This window comes from Pocillopora damicornis, chromosome 7 (genome assembly GCF_964200805.1).
Source record: "Pocillopora damicornis chromosome 7, jaPocDami1.2, whole genome shotgun sequence".
In the NCBI taxonomy this organism is placed as follows: domain Eukaryota; kingdom Metazoa; phylum Cnidaria; class Anthozoa; order Scleractinia; family Pocilloporidae; genus Pocillopora; species Pocillopora damicornis.
Genome location: NC_142676.1, coordinates 20569669 through 20587275, shown reverse-complemented (window position 1 = coordinate 20587275; position 17607 = coordinate 20569669). Strand labels below are relative to the sequence as shown.

Sequence of the window (17607 nt, the reverse complement as noted above, 5' to 3'; positions counted from 1 at the left end):
ACATTCTTTTGTTGGCTATGACCGGACGACCACAGTTTTATCTTCACATATGGAACGCAAACATTCACAAAACGAGTCCACTCCATGAGTAACCAAAGAGGCGGAGTCACGACATAGTGAAACGGCCTGTGACGGAGTTTAATACAGATTCCACTTAAGGGTCCTTTCATAAAAAAATAACGTCCCTTTGCGGTCATGGTTATAAATACTCGTTGTGGCATCTTATAGGATTATAACCGTGAACTCTGGAGTGGTGAAAACCTCAAATAAAGCTTAAAAAGCTTAGCCAATATCCGGTCCTCATAATGCCGAGCGTTGTCTGATTGATTTAAAATCTTCGTCTCAGTACAATAACAGTGTCAAAGTATTTCCAATGTTTACCACTTTCGAATTCATCTCAGATTTACAATAAATATATAGGTGTATAAAACAAACTGCTGGCTCAATTTAGAGATTTCGAGCGGATGAAAATTAAACGTGAATTAAGTGTAAAACAATGGCAATTAACGTCATTATGGCAAAATTAAATCGACGCCTCCGCACGCTAATGGCTGCTGCGCGCCTGCAGCGTCTATTAACCTAGTGAAGCGTTTCCCAGCCCAATGCAGGTCAAAGGCCAAAAATATCCCCCCGGGAAATAAAAGTTGGCACTGGTAAGAAACGAATTACGTAAGGAAACCAAAATTTCAAAAATATCGTCAAAACCTCACAAAAACTAAAACAGGAAATCTATAAAAAAAAATTGTCAAAGCCTCAGAAAAATTGAAAGAGGAATTCTCAAAAATATTATCAAAACTTCAGAAAAACTGAAACAGAAAATCTCGAAAATATCCTTAAAACCTAAGAAAAACTGAAACAAGTTGGGAATGTCTGCAATTTAACTAAAGAAAGAAAATGACCGGTATATGAGAGGATGTGTTCTTTAATAACAGTAATTCATGACAATTAATGAGGAAAACAAGCACAAATTAAAGTGTTCTTTTTTAGTCTGTCTCTTCGATACATAATTTAAAAAAAAGTTAGAAAAAGTCTCCCTCTACGTAACTCTGGCGTTCATCATTTTCTAAGGATATTTTCAGTTTGGTGGAACTGTGTAATTTTTGATCCCTCGTCTTCTTCTCCCTTTTCTTCTCTCTCCAGTACTAGCCGGTCAACTCTGTTCTTTTCACGGGAAACGATGTTTATTAATGTTCTCTATCGGTACCCTCTGTAACCATGCTCTGTCCATTTTAACTTAGACACTTAGCCACGACAAGGTGACAAAGATAAGGCTGAAAATCCTTGAATTCACTCTTCCTATGGCTGTTTGTCGAATTTTCTTGAAACTGGTCGGCAGAGACGAAAGAAGCCGTATAATTGACGGTTCAGTCTCTCAAGTACAGTTTCAGCAGGAACTAAAATCGGGTTTCTCCTTATCCGGCAAAACTTTTATTCCCCAGGAAGGAAATATGGAACCAGATCGCTATGGCAAGTAACGCTACGAAACATCACAAGCTGTTGATTAAATTGTCAAATTCCATTGTTTAATAATACAACTTGGAGAGTAAATCAGATCATCTGGCCATTAAATTCATATAAATGCTATTTAATTTGAAATATGATGCCAGAGATGCCCGGAAACTAGAAAATTCTAGAGTTATAGTAACCATGATTGTCCAAGGAATTTCCTGACGAGGGGACGTACGCACTTGTATTTCAGGAACGACGTTTATTCGGCAAAGTAAAGGTAGCAGGCACTAATAAACAAAGGTCCTCCCCGTTTATTTCTGTGTAGCCTGAACTGAGGGTGGAAAGATTTAAGTTTATTATCCTAGGTTTTCTTAACCCGGATGTCGCGGATCAGAGTAGTTTCGCAAACATTTCTAGTCACGTAGAAATTTTGTGAAATGTCTGAGATGATTGTTGTAATTCCTCCGAAAAACCTCTACGTTCGTAACGTAATAGTCGTAATAATCTACTAAAGAGTGAATTTTTAACCTCCGCCGACTGCTCAAAATAGTTACGATTGCTTAAGTCATGGTTCAAAGGTAGAAGCTGTTAGGAAGTTAGGGAGAGCCAGACTGCAAGGGAACGGGATCGCAAAAGAAAACTAATGGAGGAAGACCAGGATTGATTAACCACAAGTGCTGCGCTCCTCTTGTGTAGAGCGACATTTATCAAGCCTTTTTGTAGTAAGTCCTAACAGGAGTAAGACATTTAGCTCTATACACAGAACTAATAATTTTTGTTTGAAAGCCTCCTCGCTTATTTGGAGACGGTATGCCAGTGTAAAGTGCTATGTACTTTTGAACTGATTTTTAAAGCTCCCTCGGCATTTGGTCGCGGAATGTCATTAATAAAGGGCACGGATCAAAGTAACTGTTCCTTGTCATATCATTAGTACCTTCATTTTGTTTTTGCCTTTCCTTGTTCTCTGGGTTTTATTTTTCAGCAAATTTCCTTATTTTCAGCCGAACTTAATGTTTGGTGGTTTTTCAGCAAGTCCATTCTCTAACATGTTAGCTTTTTAAGCTTTTATGTATGCACAATACCCCAGAAAGAGATTTAAAATGTAACTTCTTCCAACTGTAGTCAAACGTTATCAAGCAAACAGGTAATGAGAAGATTCAAACTATTAGGTGAAAGTTGTTATCTTGATCTAACACCAAATTCTGGAAACTTATTTAGCAAGAGATGTGTGAAGTTAGAGGGGAGAATTAATAATCAGTTCTTGGGAGTTAAAGGGTTATCAGTCGGCACTTGTGCTCGACTGATGAGCCATTAAGAATTTAGTCTTAACTCGTTCATTTTCAGTATCAAGTTAGCTTGGAGAATCCTTGATCAGTGTGGTGTCTCGCTGAAAGCTTGCTGTGGGCTTTTTTACAATATTATTTCATACATAGATCAAATGTTTTGAATATCAAAATCTCTTTCCCAGGTTACAGTAAATTGCACGTGGCGCCACATTAGCAATTTCTCTTAATTTCCAACTACTCGACGTCTCTCCCTTGGCAACACTGTCAAATAAGTTCCTAATACTTTTATCTGGCACCGCAACGGTGCTTAAGGCAAACAGTTATGATTAAAGTTTTGCAAGAGGGAGAATTCCAGCCGCACAACAAACTTCATCTGCCGCGCGTGTTCCAGTTTCAATCGCAGTAGGTACAGTCGAACATGACCTTGAACTCGTGGCTTCACCCGCAAAGAACAAGCGATCGTCAACAGGGCTGGCGAGCACGCGACGGAGTTCGTAAGCATGCGCAGTGGGTGAGGTATATCCCCCGCGAATGTAAGGATGGTTTGACCAATGGAAGTACACGAAGTCCATGAACGAGTTGCTGGCAGGGCTTGGGTCCGAGGAAGTGCTGTAATGAAAGAATGAAAAGCAAAGTTACAGCAGCACTTAACAGAATGCAGGAGGCGTATTACAGTGCAACAATTGTCACTTTAGTCCTATTCCATGATTGCATCAATCAGTTTCCAATTTTGCTTTTCAGGTTGAGCATAAATTTTAGCCTGATTTTTGGACAATGCTGGTGACACAATATGCCTCTCTTACAAGCACAATCTATTAGGGCCCACTCAACTTTGCGGTACATTCATACCCAAATATCTCATCCAGATGACTCAAAAATCCTCTCAACACTTCCTGTCCGCTGAGATACCGTTTCTCTTCCGCGGGCTCGGCAGTTTCAAACCCGACAACCACGTGACATTTTTCGTCACTGTCGGGACAATCATGTGAGCAAGTCCATATCTCACTAGCGAACCCACGAACGCTGTAAATTTGATGTAGCTTCTCCGGCCAGAAGCGGCGTTTGAAACGACAAGCGATTTTCCACGCGCCCAGCATCTGTATCGTGCGTATGGCCTTGTTCTTGTCAGCGGGAAGTGCTGGAGTGAAGGTTATGTCGCCATCTTTGAGGACTGTTAGTGGTACGGTAATGATCACGTGCTTAGCGGTCATCTCCTGGCCATGTTGATTTTTCAGAAGAATTCGTCCACTGTTGTTGGATCTCACCTTGTCTCCTGCCCGAAATATATGAATCAAGACATTCTTTCCTCGCCAAATTTTAGTTAGCATTTGAATCCTTAAGCTCTCTTAAAACGAAATCCGAATTCCATCCAAATACAACTTTTTTAGGAGGACAAGGAAAAGGTTTTAAAATGAAAAAAAAATTAACCATCGCTGAGAAACAAAGGCTTTGTAATAATCATATAGAGGCACAATACCTGTGCCAACAATTTCAGAAAGAGGTTAGTTGCATGAAACTCTCACGAAAGGACGAAACTCAAATCTAACGAAGGGAAAATGTTACAACCAGGTAACCACAATTCTCTGAATAAACTACTGCTGTAAATCAATTGCGTGCTGACAGATACCTGAAATAAATAAAAACTAAAACGAAAGAGCTAACCTTTCCAAACAACTTCCTTAACCTGCCAGTTAAGACGCTTATCCACATCCATACTGTTAGCCAAGTAGTACTTCACCAGCTGTGAGTAAGATTCCGCGAGTCTAAAGGAAAAAGTTTCATTGACAGAGAGCGTCGGTGCCTTGTACCAAAACAACTTCAAGTAAAAAACTCAGTGTATGAAAAATTGACTACGACCCTGGTTTATCTTCAGAATACCACGAATTCTACAGGCAGACATTTTTACCACGAAATCGTAAACTGCCGCTTTTAACCCCAGGGCTTATACAACCTCGTAAGGGGTCTTTGGTGGGCTATAAACCTGGGGGATTATATACGAGGGGGCTTATAACCGGAATAGAAAAAGCGCTTCGAAACGAACTATATAATATAGCTAATCAAAATGCGTTTCCCATTTACTAGTTTTTGATCAAGCTTCAAATCGTCATAAAAAAAAAAACGAGTTTATTTCAATGCATTTGGTACAGAATTAAAATTTATCACTCGAACAAAACTAGAATGTAGTAAAACGGAAGTTCAGTTCAGACTTTTCCCTTGAAGTTTATCTTTGCTTTCCTATTGTTACAATTTTAATGTCTAAATCACAGCAGAATTCTTAACTATCAAAACAAGAAAAGCTAGGAAGGCGATTGAGCGCTGTGTTAAGCAACAGAGTACTTTTCGCGAGTTAAGCCCTGTCCTAGGAAAGTAAAGTTAAAATGAGGTTGTCTTTTAAAAAAAAAAACCAATTCAAAAACTATTTTACCTGCAATCTTCAATTCCCCACTCATATTTGGACTCCATTCTCCTCCGCCCTTCCCGCACTCCATAGTGATCCAAGGATCCTGCAGATATCTTCATCTTCCACCAATCAATTACATCCAACACGTCACGTGACAAGCCTTTCTCTTCAAGTCTCACCTTCACAGAATCAGACAAATATTCCGTTTCCTTTTCTTGATTTCTGTATTTGCTGTTGATCAATTCGGCCCACGCTTCTCGAGCAAGTCTGATTTCCCGTTGATTACTGTTCGTCGAGTAGAGTTTTCCTTTGTAGAATAATTTTTCTCCTTCTTCCCCAGCTTCACATTGAGAGGCCTGAAAAATGACATGTACGTAAAATTTATCTGTAGCCGCAAACGCTAATCACACGTATTTCAAACTTTACTAGAACAAACTTGACACATTGTTGAATACGGTAACTGAAAATGACAAAATTACAAACACGCGAATGAGCATAAAATAACTTACATCGTATGAGTGAAAGTACTGGAAAACGACAAAGCGAGATAAACAAGGATACTTACAAGACGAATGTGACCAACCCAAAGACGAAAACATGAAACCCAGAGCTAGATATGTAACGGTAATTTTCACAAACTAGACAACTAACCAAATAAATTACGCGCAACCAATATATATACGATATGCAAATAAATATAACAAGTACAAAACTGGTAACTGACAAAGGACACTAATGGAAGACGAGAAAATAAACACCTAACACGAAACTATGAAACACCAACACTAACAAAAAATGATAGTACAAATTCTTGCGCCTACATTATCTGAAAGGCTTTTATGCATTACGATGAAAATCTTCTATTATTAGAATGGCACTCGAAACAATTTTCACCATCATGAGCCTTTCCGCGGCAAAAATGTTCTCAGGTGAAAGAAGGAGATTGGCGACTTCAAAAAAATTCACCTAACGTATAGTGCACACCTCACTCCATTCCCCCTCAAAACGTGTTCATGAAAGATTATCACTTTAACATCAACTTAGTACTTCTACAACATTTATCCATGCAGATGGGAGGCTCAGCAACAACATACAAACTTTGAATCTGTTTCACAAGCCAAATTTTTTGTAATTATAACAAATAATAATAGAGAGATTTATTTTGGTGGTGAAAATTAAAAAATATACCTTTTAACTTAATTACGATCAACTTAGTACCTGTACTACATTTATCCATGCAGATGGGTGGCTCAGCAACAACATAGACGCCTTGAATCTGTTTCACAAGCCGAATTTTTAGTAATTATAACAAATGCTGATAAAGAGATTTTTATTGTGCAGTGAAAAAAAAAGTCTACCTTTCCACTGAATTACGAGAAGGGGTACAAGACTTTACTTACTGGCAGAACAACCCAGCCATTGTCACAAGCAATCTTGTTCACCACAGTGTTAGATCCATGGATAAACTCTCCACCAAGATCAATTGGAGCAAACCCTTCAAATGGCTGAACTTGCTTCACTCTTCCACCTGGGTTAATTCAAAGTATATCCAAGTAAATATTAGTTCCTGATCATGGGGGTAGATGCTCCCTCCCCCCCCCCTCCCCCAATAACCCTAGAACTGTATCAGATGCAATTATCAAATGATTACAGCAGTTTCATGTCTTTTCTTGGAGGATATCAGTGTCACACTCAGCTGCACCTCATCAATCACTTTTTGTTCTAAGACATTTTGGAGTCATCTATGATCTATTACTGGACAGATGTGTGGCAACATGGAATCTGTAAGTGACATTTTCCACATGTTTTGCCTAAAAAAAACCTGCAAAGATACCTTAAAAGCTTAGCTCCTCTTCTTCTGGGCAGCAAGCTCTTGTTTTTAGGCTCTTGAGAACTACAACTGCATTTTTATAAACCACTTTTCACATAAGAGCATTTTCATTTGCAATCACTTGATATGATCTTTTCAAAATTGATACCCCTTACCTAGATAATTGGATGCCTCCAAAAGGACAACAGGAATACCAGCCTTAGACAAAGAAGCTGCTGCAGAAAGCCCAGCCAGCCCTCCACCAACAACCACAACCTGATTTGCAGGAGAAGGTCCTACTCTTCCTAAAGAAGATCAGAAAAAAGGTTAAGTTTTATGTTCACAAAGACCCATTTTTGCCTGAAGCTTAACCAGGTTTCCACTGAAACTGAAATTAAAGAAGTAAAATTAGAGATGGCACAGCCCCTTTTCACCTTGCCACTCAACACCAAAAGGGAAAAAATGAATTTTAGCTCTAACAATTGATATTGAAATTATTTGTTATTGACAAGAGCACTGCATACATACCATTCCAAGGAAATGAGGGTTGGACAATATTTGAATCCAGGCTTGAACTTTCTTCAAAATTATTCATCAAGGCTTTTACTTGCCTCATAGTTTGTTTTCCATAATCGGATGAATTCAAAATAGTGACAATATCTTCACAAAAGTTTAGTAGTACAGATGTTGCAATGTAGCCCCATTTGATACCATTTTCAACCTGGTAGTTAGGAACTAAATTTGGCCTGTAAACAATCAAACAAGTCCAATACTGACTTCCAACAACAGAAGAAATAAGATCAGCCTCTATCCATCGAAATCCTGCTATGTAGAGAGACTTGCAAAGACCTGATTCTGCACACTTGTTGGTAGGTTTAGAATTATGCTTCTTTTTAATCACACTGAAGATTTCCTTGCATTTATCAAAACCACACTGTTGAGCATACTGCAAAAAAAGCAATAATAAAATACATGAACCCTTCACACCCAAACATCAGTATATATATTCTCCATACTGTTCTCTATACATTTCCTTAAGTGCTGACAAGGAGAATTTGTTTAACAATCAAGAGCTTCTTTAGTTGGTGATCATTTCCTTTATTCTTGTGACCTTAGTGTTTGATTCAAGGGTGATATTGTGGGGAGAAATTAGAATCTAATCACTCTTAGGGGTTAAAGGTTAAAATAAGTTTAATACTTGCAGTAGTCTCCTGAGAAAATCAAGAGAAATGTGGTTTATGATGCACTCTCAACATAGCTTTGGGTGCACAACTGGGTAGAGAAATTGTTCAGTTCACCCTTAAACTCCTAGAAGTAATCAATATGTAATTTCTCCTTACAACATCCAAATTATTATCCAACAAACAGCTAATGATAATACTAATAATAGGTATATTTAACACCAATTTCTCCTAACTAATTTACAAGGAAATGTGTAGCCACTAGAAAGGAGAATTGACAATCAGATCTTGGGAGTTTCCTTTAAAAAGGGTTAAGGAAAAATACTCCATATCCCAAGGATGCATCCTAAGATTTGAATAACACTTTACACCCTAACATCAGTTACTATATTCTCCACACTTTTCTTTACACATTTCTTTCAGACTGACAAGGAGAATTTGTTCAACAATCAAAGCTTTTTAGCTTGGCAATCATTTCCTTTACTCTCATGATCTCAATAAATAATTCAGTGGTATAACTGCTAGGAAAAATAAGATGCTAGTCACTCTTATGATTTAAAGGGTTAATGCTGGTCAGTGCCATTTTAGATGATAATGAAAGTATCCAAGCTTCCCTTCACTTCTATTAAATTTTTGGATCTATTTAAGATTGGTCAGGTACTCTTTTAATCAATTTAGTTTTTCAAAATTTGGTTAGAAAAGCTAGTTGACACATGTTATAATATAAGTGCAGGCACAGGAAAATAAAGAATTATCCAGTTATTTTGGCACTTCTGCAAAAATACAGAGCAGCAGTGTATTAAGCAGTCACCCTCTTTAAGTTTCACTAGTGACTTAAACAGAATTTCTCCTTACACTATCAGTACAATATCAAGCAGACAAGTAATGAGAATAAAGAAAAATATCAATTAGGGGATTATTGGTTGATCCAATACCCAATTCTCCAAACTAACATCGTAAGAATTGTATGGCAGACAGTAAGGAGAATTTCTGAGGAGATCTTGGGATTTAAAGGGTTAAGTGGTCAGTTTTCAGAGTTCCAAAATTGTTAGCCCTTAATGACTGTCATTTAACAGTTGCAGTCACTCTTTAAAGGGTCCCAACTGTCTTTTGGTATTGTCCTCAACCTGCACTGAACAGTCACTTGAAGTGGAACAACTCAGACAAATAAAACTAAGAAAAATCTTCCACATAACATTAATCCATTTGTGTCTCCCAAAATCAATTTTTTTTTGTATTTTTGAGCAAGTTTAAGCACATTTATCTATTTTTATAATACCCTTATTCTGAAAAATTTTTATTAACCCCTTAATTCCCAAGATCTCATCAGCAATTCTCCTTACTGTCAGATCAATCAGATCAATTAGTAATCCCATAATTGATATTTTTTTTTTTATTCTCATAACTTGTATGTCTGCATTGTAAGGGGAGAGTCTGTCTTGGTCACTCACTGGAGTTAAAGGATTAAGCTGTCACCACGCCATTCCCTGTGGGATTAACTGCTTAATACAGGTTTGACTGTATTTTGCCCTCTCAGCCCCAGAGTGACCAAATTTGGTGCCCCTTAAATGTTTGATTATGAGAACAAATGCCTTGGCACTTGAGCTCTCCCTTCCTTACCATCTGCCATAATTCTTGTGACTTTAGTTTGGAGAATTTGGTATTGGATCAATTACAATCCACTAATTGGTATTTTTCTTTTTCCTCTTCACTTTTCTGCTTGATATTATGAGGAAAATTTTATCTTAAGATATCTTATCACTCATGGGAGTTAAAAAGCAGTTTTTTTTAATGGTTTTATTTTTTGATCACCTAATATGATTCAACAGGTATTCTTTAATATTATTAATAATAAATTACTTTAAACTGAAGTTTGTTTAGCCTTAAATAGCTAAACACCTTAAGGAAATAAGACACTTAAAAAACCAGTACTTATTTTATTAAATCAAATCACCCTTCCTTAAACAAAACAATATTTAAATTAGGAGAAAGAAAAAAAAAACTCATTCTAATTATAATTATGGAGGGTCTTAACGCATTTCGTGACAGATGAAAAACAGACGATGACCTAATTTTTCCCAGCTCAGTGGTTCACCTATTAAAGTTGTTCCCCTCTAATTATTCAATTATAATAGCAAGAACGAACGGCATCTAAAAGGTAGAAACTGACCTTATTTACCACTGAAATGGCCTCGTTTACTAACTGCAGTCTGGTATGATTCAATTCTTCGAGTTCGTTGAATCGCTCAGCTGTAGAAATAAACTTTACGAAGCCATAGTTTCCGCCAGCAAAGTACTGCACAAATATGATTTCACATGCAATGTGGGATTGGTTCTCCTTTGCTGTTTTCTCCCTTGAAGCCACCAGAACAGTTTTCATTCGATTTTTAGCTAAATATTGTCTTTGTTGAAGGAAATCCCCAAGGAAGGCTCTATCGGTATCGATAATGAATTTAACAGATTTCAATAATTCCTCCTCTATCTCAGGGTTGAATTCTTCGCTAAAGTTGACAATTCGCATCATGAACAATTGCAAATTATTGAGAGGCAACCAGCCTAACTTCGGCGTCAATCGGCGACGAGAACCCTGTAGACGGCTATTACGAGAGAAAGACTGGTACCCAGTGTCTCTTGACGAGCGGGTTCGGGTTGGGGTTGGGGTTAATTGCGGTTTAATATTTTTATATATTTATCACATAAATTACGGTGTTTTACAAGGATTTCCAGACCAGAGAAAAGCCGTAACAACACGATATTTCTTCACTTGTGTTTGATATCGCCAATCAGCTGCTGACACGTCACTCGCCTTTCGCGCCACTCGGTCAAATGAATGAACGGCAAAGCCTGTAGCATTCTCAATCCAAGGTCGTTTGTCGGATTTTTTTTGGATTATGGCTACCAAAACACTGAAAAATCCGTATCGCTACAGATAGTGACGTTCAAACTTTCTTAGAAGGGAAAGACAACCAAAAGGAGAAAAACTGAGGGGAAAAAAAAGATTACAGCTAAATATTTTTGAAGACGTTTCGATGTCGCTTCACCCAAATCTGTTCTTAAAAGCAGCTAGATTCGTTTATAGAAACTTAATTGCCTGTAAACATCGTATAAATTCCTTAAAGATTTGTTCGCTTTATATTCAGCCACTATTCAGTCGCCTCTAAAATTAAGTATTCAGTACAATGTCTACAGTGGGATCGAATTAATTACTATTACTCCATCCGCTTTTTAAGAAAGCTTCTCCAATTGTTTACAGCACATTCTTCTCCAAATGTTTACGGCAAATTCCTCGACTTTCTGTTCGCTTTCCCTGTGTAGGTCCTTGAAGACGAACGAATCGACAGAAATTATTGTTTATGGTACTTTGAAGCCGAAAAGGCGTATTTAAGATTAATAAACTTTTTTGTTGGTATAATAAAGAGCCTAGTTTGATCATTTTCGGAAGAAATAGATAGAGAGGGAAAGCTAAACGAGATGAACAAATAAATTGTATTACTATTTTTATGTTTGTATGGTTCTGAGCTTTATCTTAGAAATTAAAGAAAGGGGCTGGTTTTCTGCTATTTTCTGTCTCAGTTTGTCTGGCGTTGTTATCAGCCTGATGAAGCTTCAAAGTCATGTCTATATTTTTTATTATTATACAACTGCACGAAGTAGAGTGCAAATAATGATGTCGTGGATCCAAACGCAGATCATTTGTCCATTTTGGCGTCGTTTCTTCACCGCCAGAAGCGACACCAAAATGGACCAATGATCTGCGTTTGGACCCACGACATTAGACGAGATCGCTTGACCCCAATCAGGCTTTTTTACGTGACAGTGCATATCTCTCAGTTAGAATTTATAATTGAAGCAAACGTTTATGTATACACACAAATGTTTACCAATGAAAATTTTAAAACGGACTTTCGAGATTTTCGAGACAGTGTTTTCGTCTCATAAACAGCATTCTGCATTGAATATAGCCACATGTTTTCGCCGCCCGGCCATATTTTATGCAAGACTGACTGAGAGATATGCTCTGGCACGAGAAAAAGCCTGATTGGGGTCAAGTGATCTCGTCTAATGTCGTGGGTCCAAACGCAGATCATTGGTCCATTTTAGAATCCGTTTTTTAGAAATTTTCATGAGCACTGGCACGTGAATAAGCCTTATTGAATTGAACTGATAACTGATATTGCCCGTGGATCCAAACGCAGATAATTGGTTCATTTTGGTTCACTTCTTGATCTGTCGTTTCTGGCCTGGTGAGCACATTGTGGTGACAGCTAAATATACCGAGGGTAGGTTGATCCCTTCAGTTTGGCTTTTGCGTCGCGTGGCAAGCTTCTGAATCAGTAGTGAGGCTTACTCCTTGCTCTTCTGCTGGCTCTTTCTCGAAGCATTCTCCACATCATGCTCACTATTCAAGACCTTTTCAGTCTATTCGTTGACTTTCTAATGTTAATGATCCTCTACATCCTGATGGAAAGTGACGGAGCTGTACAACAGAGGCAACCGGCAAGAATTAATGAACAGCGTGAACAAGTGAGGAGATTGGAGTTGAACAGAAACGGGGGGAGAAGAAGACACATGGAGGAAAACCAAAATTATTGCTTTCCGCCAAATACAAATTATCCAACAGAAAATGATGAACGCCAGGGATAAGTATTCAGGGTAAGCTGTTTAAGTAACTTTTTCTGTATCTGTTGGATAAGCCTTAAAAAAATTGAATTTGATAAGATTGTGTACATGTATTACTCGATTGTTTCGCTTTACATGTATTCAGCCACCCCTTCTCTGTGTAATTTTCGCAAAATGTTGCTTCGTCATCAGGTTCTCAAAGGTCGCGCGCAACTGAAACATTGAAGACAAATAAGCTTAATGAACTCATCTTTTCAACCTCGGAAAATGTTTTATACTCTGCGTATGGCTACCACAGAGACACGTGCAATAAACTGTTCAAAGTCATGGGGTTTTTCCGGTTTCTTATTTGGTTTAGGGGCTGCAGTCGTTGTTTTGATGCTTATGTTGGGGATCATGTTTGTCCCAGGCTGCGACGAATGCAAGAAAGAAATCGTACCCAGCCAAAGCTCTGCTGCTCAATCGGTGGGATCAGAACAGGAATTATGGAGAGTGATCAAGGAAGAGCGGCTGAAGCATTTTCCTTCGCGAAAAACTATAAACTTAATTTCAGCAGCTTGGTCGGACCGAGGGGCCCGCCTAGAAACCCTGGGCTTATTGGCCCTTCAGGAAAGGATGGTGTAGACGGAAGACCGGGAAAACCGGGGCTAGTGAATATGTCTCTGTGTGTCTATCGGGCACAATATGGAGTCCCTCTAATTTTCTAGCTTTTTCCTATTTCCCTATCATTCTAGATTCCAACCCATCCCTCTTTTAACTTGCCCAAATGACGCACGTAAAGCTTCAGTGGCTCTAACATTAACATAAATTTCCACTGGAATCGTGTTTCTGTGATGGCAATTTATTGCTCATGGCCTGTCTGAACTCATGCTGAGAATTTATATGATAAAAATTTTCCAGGGGTGAAATTTTAACTGTATATTAACTCTGGTTTTCAAATTAACTACTGTTTTACTGTACATAGTTCTCAGCAATTCAATGTGAATTTAAAATTGCGTCAGCCGCTAAGGATTTCTACATTCCATTGTTAAAAGCATGCGCAACTGGAGGAAATTTTTTAAGAGGAATTCAAAATTTGCAAGACTTTTTCCTCTTGGCTGGATGTTATGGTTATTTCTCAGTGATAACGATCAAGTAATTGATTTCATTTTCGTTGGTTTCCGAACTGAATACAACCATAGCATTGCAACGACTTTGTATTTGCATTTAGCATCACCTTGCTTCATTGATTTGAATCATAATGCAGATTGAATTATTTAGTAAAAGTACTTCTTAGTGATACTTTGAGGGAATTTATACCCATATCTTAGAAACTGAAAGAATAAATCAGTTGGGGTTACAATTTTATTGGTTAGTGAATCCATGAGATAAAAAATCGGAATAATCGTTAAAAGATAATAAACAAGTGTAAATGACATGACAACAGTGTGATTTTTTTTTTAGCAAGATTGCAAAGCCTATAAGTTCCGAACGTGCTGGTACACAGTGTTGTGAAATCCGACTTCTTTTTTTAGTACAGTCGATTATCCGGACTCATCGGGACCTCGGTAAATAGTCCGGATAATCGAGAGTCCGGATAATCGAAAATATGAATATTAATGAGATAGAAATGCGAAATAATTATCTGCTTATCTTTAATCAATAGAACGGCAAGCTTTCGCTTCGTAGGCATGTTTTTTATTTGAGTTTACGATCGATCGCTCGTGTGTTTACATAACCCACGCAGAAGGAACTAATCAAGCATGAAATTCCCTTGGCAACAAAACAATTGAGCCAACCATATATCAGCTGAACGCATCAGAATACTTCTTTGACTCGTCGCACTTTCGAATTTTGAAAAGCGCATAGGATAATACGCTGTTTCAACAGTCTTTTGAAAGGATTATTGGACGTTTTGCGACTTTGAGTTTTCAAGATCACAACTAATTAATATTCATGGAAAAATTGGGACCAGAGAAGAAAGTCCGGATAATCGAATAGTCCGGATAATCGGGGTCCGGATAATCGAGGTTCGACTGTACGCACTTCAATCAATACAAGAGATCTTTTGTGTCTGAAATTTTACGCCTCGCCCGTGATTCTCATTAAGTAACGACAATGTCATGAAGTTTTTGTGTAATTTCTTTAGGCAGCAAGACTAATATTTGTTCTGTGTGCTTTGACAAAGCAATGTCCTTTGAAAACGTTTCCTGAGTATTTCTCATCTACTCTCAGCGATACAGAAGAAATATCCTGTCTAATAACTTTTCTTTTGTGAAGAAAGTAAAACAGGAAAACACAACCACAAACCACGCTCGATCTCTGTGTACACCCTTATAAATTCTTTCTGCCTCATCTCAATCGCCGTGCGAGAGTTATCGTCACTTATCGATGACCCGCTATTTTGTGAATAAGCTGGTAGAAATGCTTACAATGAGCCCCGACACATAGTGTTCATAATTTGAATGAAAATACGCAACAAAATTTAACAGGCTTTTCGACTGTGAAGTATAAGGTTTGCGCCTGTTCTTGAAATTAGACTCTGGCTCCCGGTCTTTTATTCATTTGATAAAAGACTGGAAGCCAGACTTTCTGTTCACTTTCCCTGTGCAGGTCCTTGAAGACGAACGAATCGACGGAAATTATTGTTTATGGTACTTTGAAGCCGAAAAGGCGTATTTACGACTAATAAACTTTTTTGTTTGTATAATAAAGAGCTTAGTTTGATCATTTTCAGAAGAAATAGATAGAGAGGGAAAGCTATAACGAGATGAACAAATAAATTGTATTAGTATTTTTATGTTTGTATGATTCTGAGAAGCTTTATCTAAGAAATAAAAGAAGGGGGCTGGTATTATTGTGCCTCAATTTGTCTAGCATTGTTATCAGCCTGATGAAGCTTCAAAGTCATGTCTATATATTTTTTTTATTATCCAGCTGCACGAAGTAGAGTGCAAACAATGATCTCGTGGGTCCAAACGCAGATCATTGGTCCATTTTGGCGGCGAAAACATGCGGTCATACATAACAGTATAATGCACAATGCTGTTTATAAGACGAAAACACTGTCTAGAAAATCTCGAAAATCCGTTTTAAAAAGTTTGATAGGCAAACAATTTCTGTGTGTACATAAATAACTTAATTGACAACTGATGTCTGTGGGTCCAAACGCAGATTATTGGTCCATTTTGGCGGCGAAAACATGCGGCCATATATAATGCACAATGCTGTTTATAAGACGGAAACACTGTCTAGAAAATCTCGAAAATCCGTTTTAAAAATTTTGATAGGCAAACAATTTCTGTGTGTACACAGAAGTTTGCTTCAAAATAAATTCTAACTAAGAGATATGCATTGGCACGTGAAAAAGCCTGATTGAGGTAAAGTGGTTCGTTTCATGTCGTGGGTCCAAACGCAGATCATTAGTTCATTTTGGCGTCGTTTCTAACAGTGAAAATATGCCGCCATATTTTATGCAGAATGTTGTTTATAAGACGAAAAGTACACAAAATCTCGAAAATCCGTTTCAAAAATGTTCATAAGCAAACAATTTCTGTGTATGCACATACTTTTGTTTCAATTATAAATTCTAACTGAGAGATATGCACTGGCACGTTAAATAACTTAATTGACAACTGATGTCTGTGGGTCCAAACGCAGATTATTGGTCCATTTTGGTGTCGTTTCTGGCCTGGCGAGCTAAATATAGGTCATTACTCTTTAGTTTGGCTTTTGTATCGCGTAGTCCGGCTTACTTGTTGCTCTTCTGCTGGCTCGTTTCTGAAGCACTCTCCACATCATGCTCTCTATTCCAGACTTTTTCAGTCTATTTGTTGACTTTCTTACGCTAATGATCCTTTGTATCCTGATGGAAAGTGAAAGAGCTGTGCAGCAGAGGCAACCGGTAGGAAACAATGAGCAGCGTGAACAAGTGAGGGTAGCGGAGGCGAACAGAAACAGGGAGAGAAGACACACAGAGGAAAACCAAAACCATTCCATTCCGCCAAACACAAATTATCCAACAGAAAATGATGAGCGGCTGGAATAACAGGGTAAGCTGTTTAAGTAACTTTTTCTGTATCTTTAGGATAAGCCTCAAGAAGATCGTGTACATTTCTTACTCGAATGTTTCGCTCTACGTGTATTCAGCCACCCAAAGTGTTATTACGGCAAAATGTTGCTTTATTATCAGGTTCTCAACAGTCGCACGCAACTAAAACATTTAAAACAAATAAGCTGAAAGCACTCATATTTTCCAGCTCCCTCACTCTCTTTTAATGGCCAATTTAAAGTGTTATTTTTTCCTCGGTGAAAAAGATGAATTCACAATAACAAAGGTCGGGAAGGAAAATTTTTCTTTTTTATTTTCTAAGACACGAACACGTATTTATATTCAGAAAAGCGAAGCTATCTTTTGCCTGTAAACAACTCGTAGATGTTTTACGTGATAGCAGGTCGCTTTAAAAACGAATTGAGCTTAGTTAGTTATCAAATTTACCCCTTCCTTTGGAAGATAGCTTCTGAGCTACGATTCTTTCCTAAGTTTTTGTCGTAATTCTTTTGACTTTCAGCTCTTTTCTCCTGTGCAGGCCTTTGGAGACGAACAAGTCGAGAAGAAATTGGTCAAAACTGTTCTGATATTTTGAAACTAGAAATAGTGTACGGAATGTAAAACAAATGAGCTGAATAAACTCATATTTTCAACCTCGGAACATGTATCTTACTCTTCCAACCCCTTCACTCTCTTTTAGTGGCCAATTTAATGTGTTATTATTTTTCCTCGGTGAAAAAGATGAATTCACAATGACAAGGCCGGGGAAGGGGAAGGAAACAAAGAAACTAAAAACATACTGCCTCTGCTAGCAGGGCTAAGCCGAAGAG

General features: G+C 37.9%; 2 protein-coding genes and 1 long non-coding RNA gene across 4 annotated transcripts; 2 read left to right on the top strand and 1 right to left on the bottom strand.

Moving 5' to 3' along the window:
• Positions 1-2388: 2388 nt before the first annotated feature.
• Positions 2389-10728, bottom strand: LOC149043064 (putative flavin-containing monoamine oxidase A). Its single transcript, XM_089211181.1, has 8 exons — positions 10298-10728; positions 7475-7892; positions 7123-7251; positions 6537-6664; positions 5161-5492; positions 4398-4498; positions 3585-4008; positions 2389-3344 (listed from the first exon to the last, which is right to left on the bottom strand). Exons 1-8 carry the CDS (start codon positions 10649-10651, stop codon positions 3062-3064), a joined length of 2169 nt encoding a protein of 722 aa, XP_089067307.1. The 5' UTR covers positions 10652-10728; the 3' UTR covers positions 2389-3061.
• A 1727-nt stretch (positions 10729-12455) lies between these two features.
• Positions 12456-14154, top strand: LOC149043063 (uncharacterized). Of its 2 annotated transcripts, none has more exons than XM_089211180.1 (2): positions 12456-12780; positions 13106-14154. In XM_089211180.1, exons 1-2 carry the CDS (start codon positions 12752-12754, stop codon positions 13452-13454), a joined length of 378 nt encoding a protein of 125 aa, XP_089067306.1. In that variant the 5' UTR covers positions 12456-12751; the 3' UTR covers positions 13455-14154. The 2 variants fall into 2 exon arrangements, 1 of the variants encoding a protein (XP_089067306.1); XR_016188105.1 differs by lacking the exon at positions 13106-14154 and adding an exon at positions 12940-13099 and having other exon boundaries at positions 12559-12780.
• Positions 14155-16638: 2484 nt separating this feature from the next.
• LOC149043062 (uncharacterized) lies at positions 16639-17435 on the top strand. The gene is made up of 2 exons (XR_016188103.1): positions 16639-16778; positions 17298-17435. It is a non-coding gene; the product is annotated as an uncharacterized LOC149043062 (long non-coding RNA).
• The last annotated feature ends 172 nt before the right edge of the window (positions 17436-17607 follow it).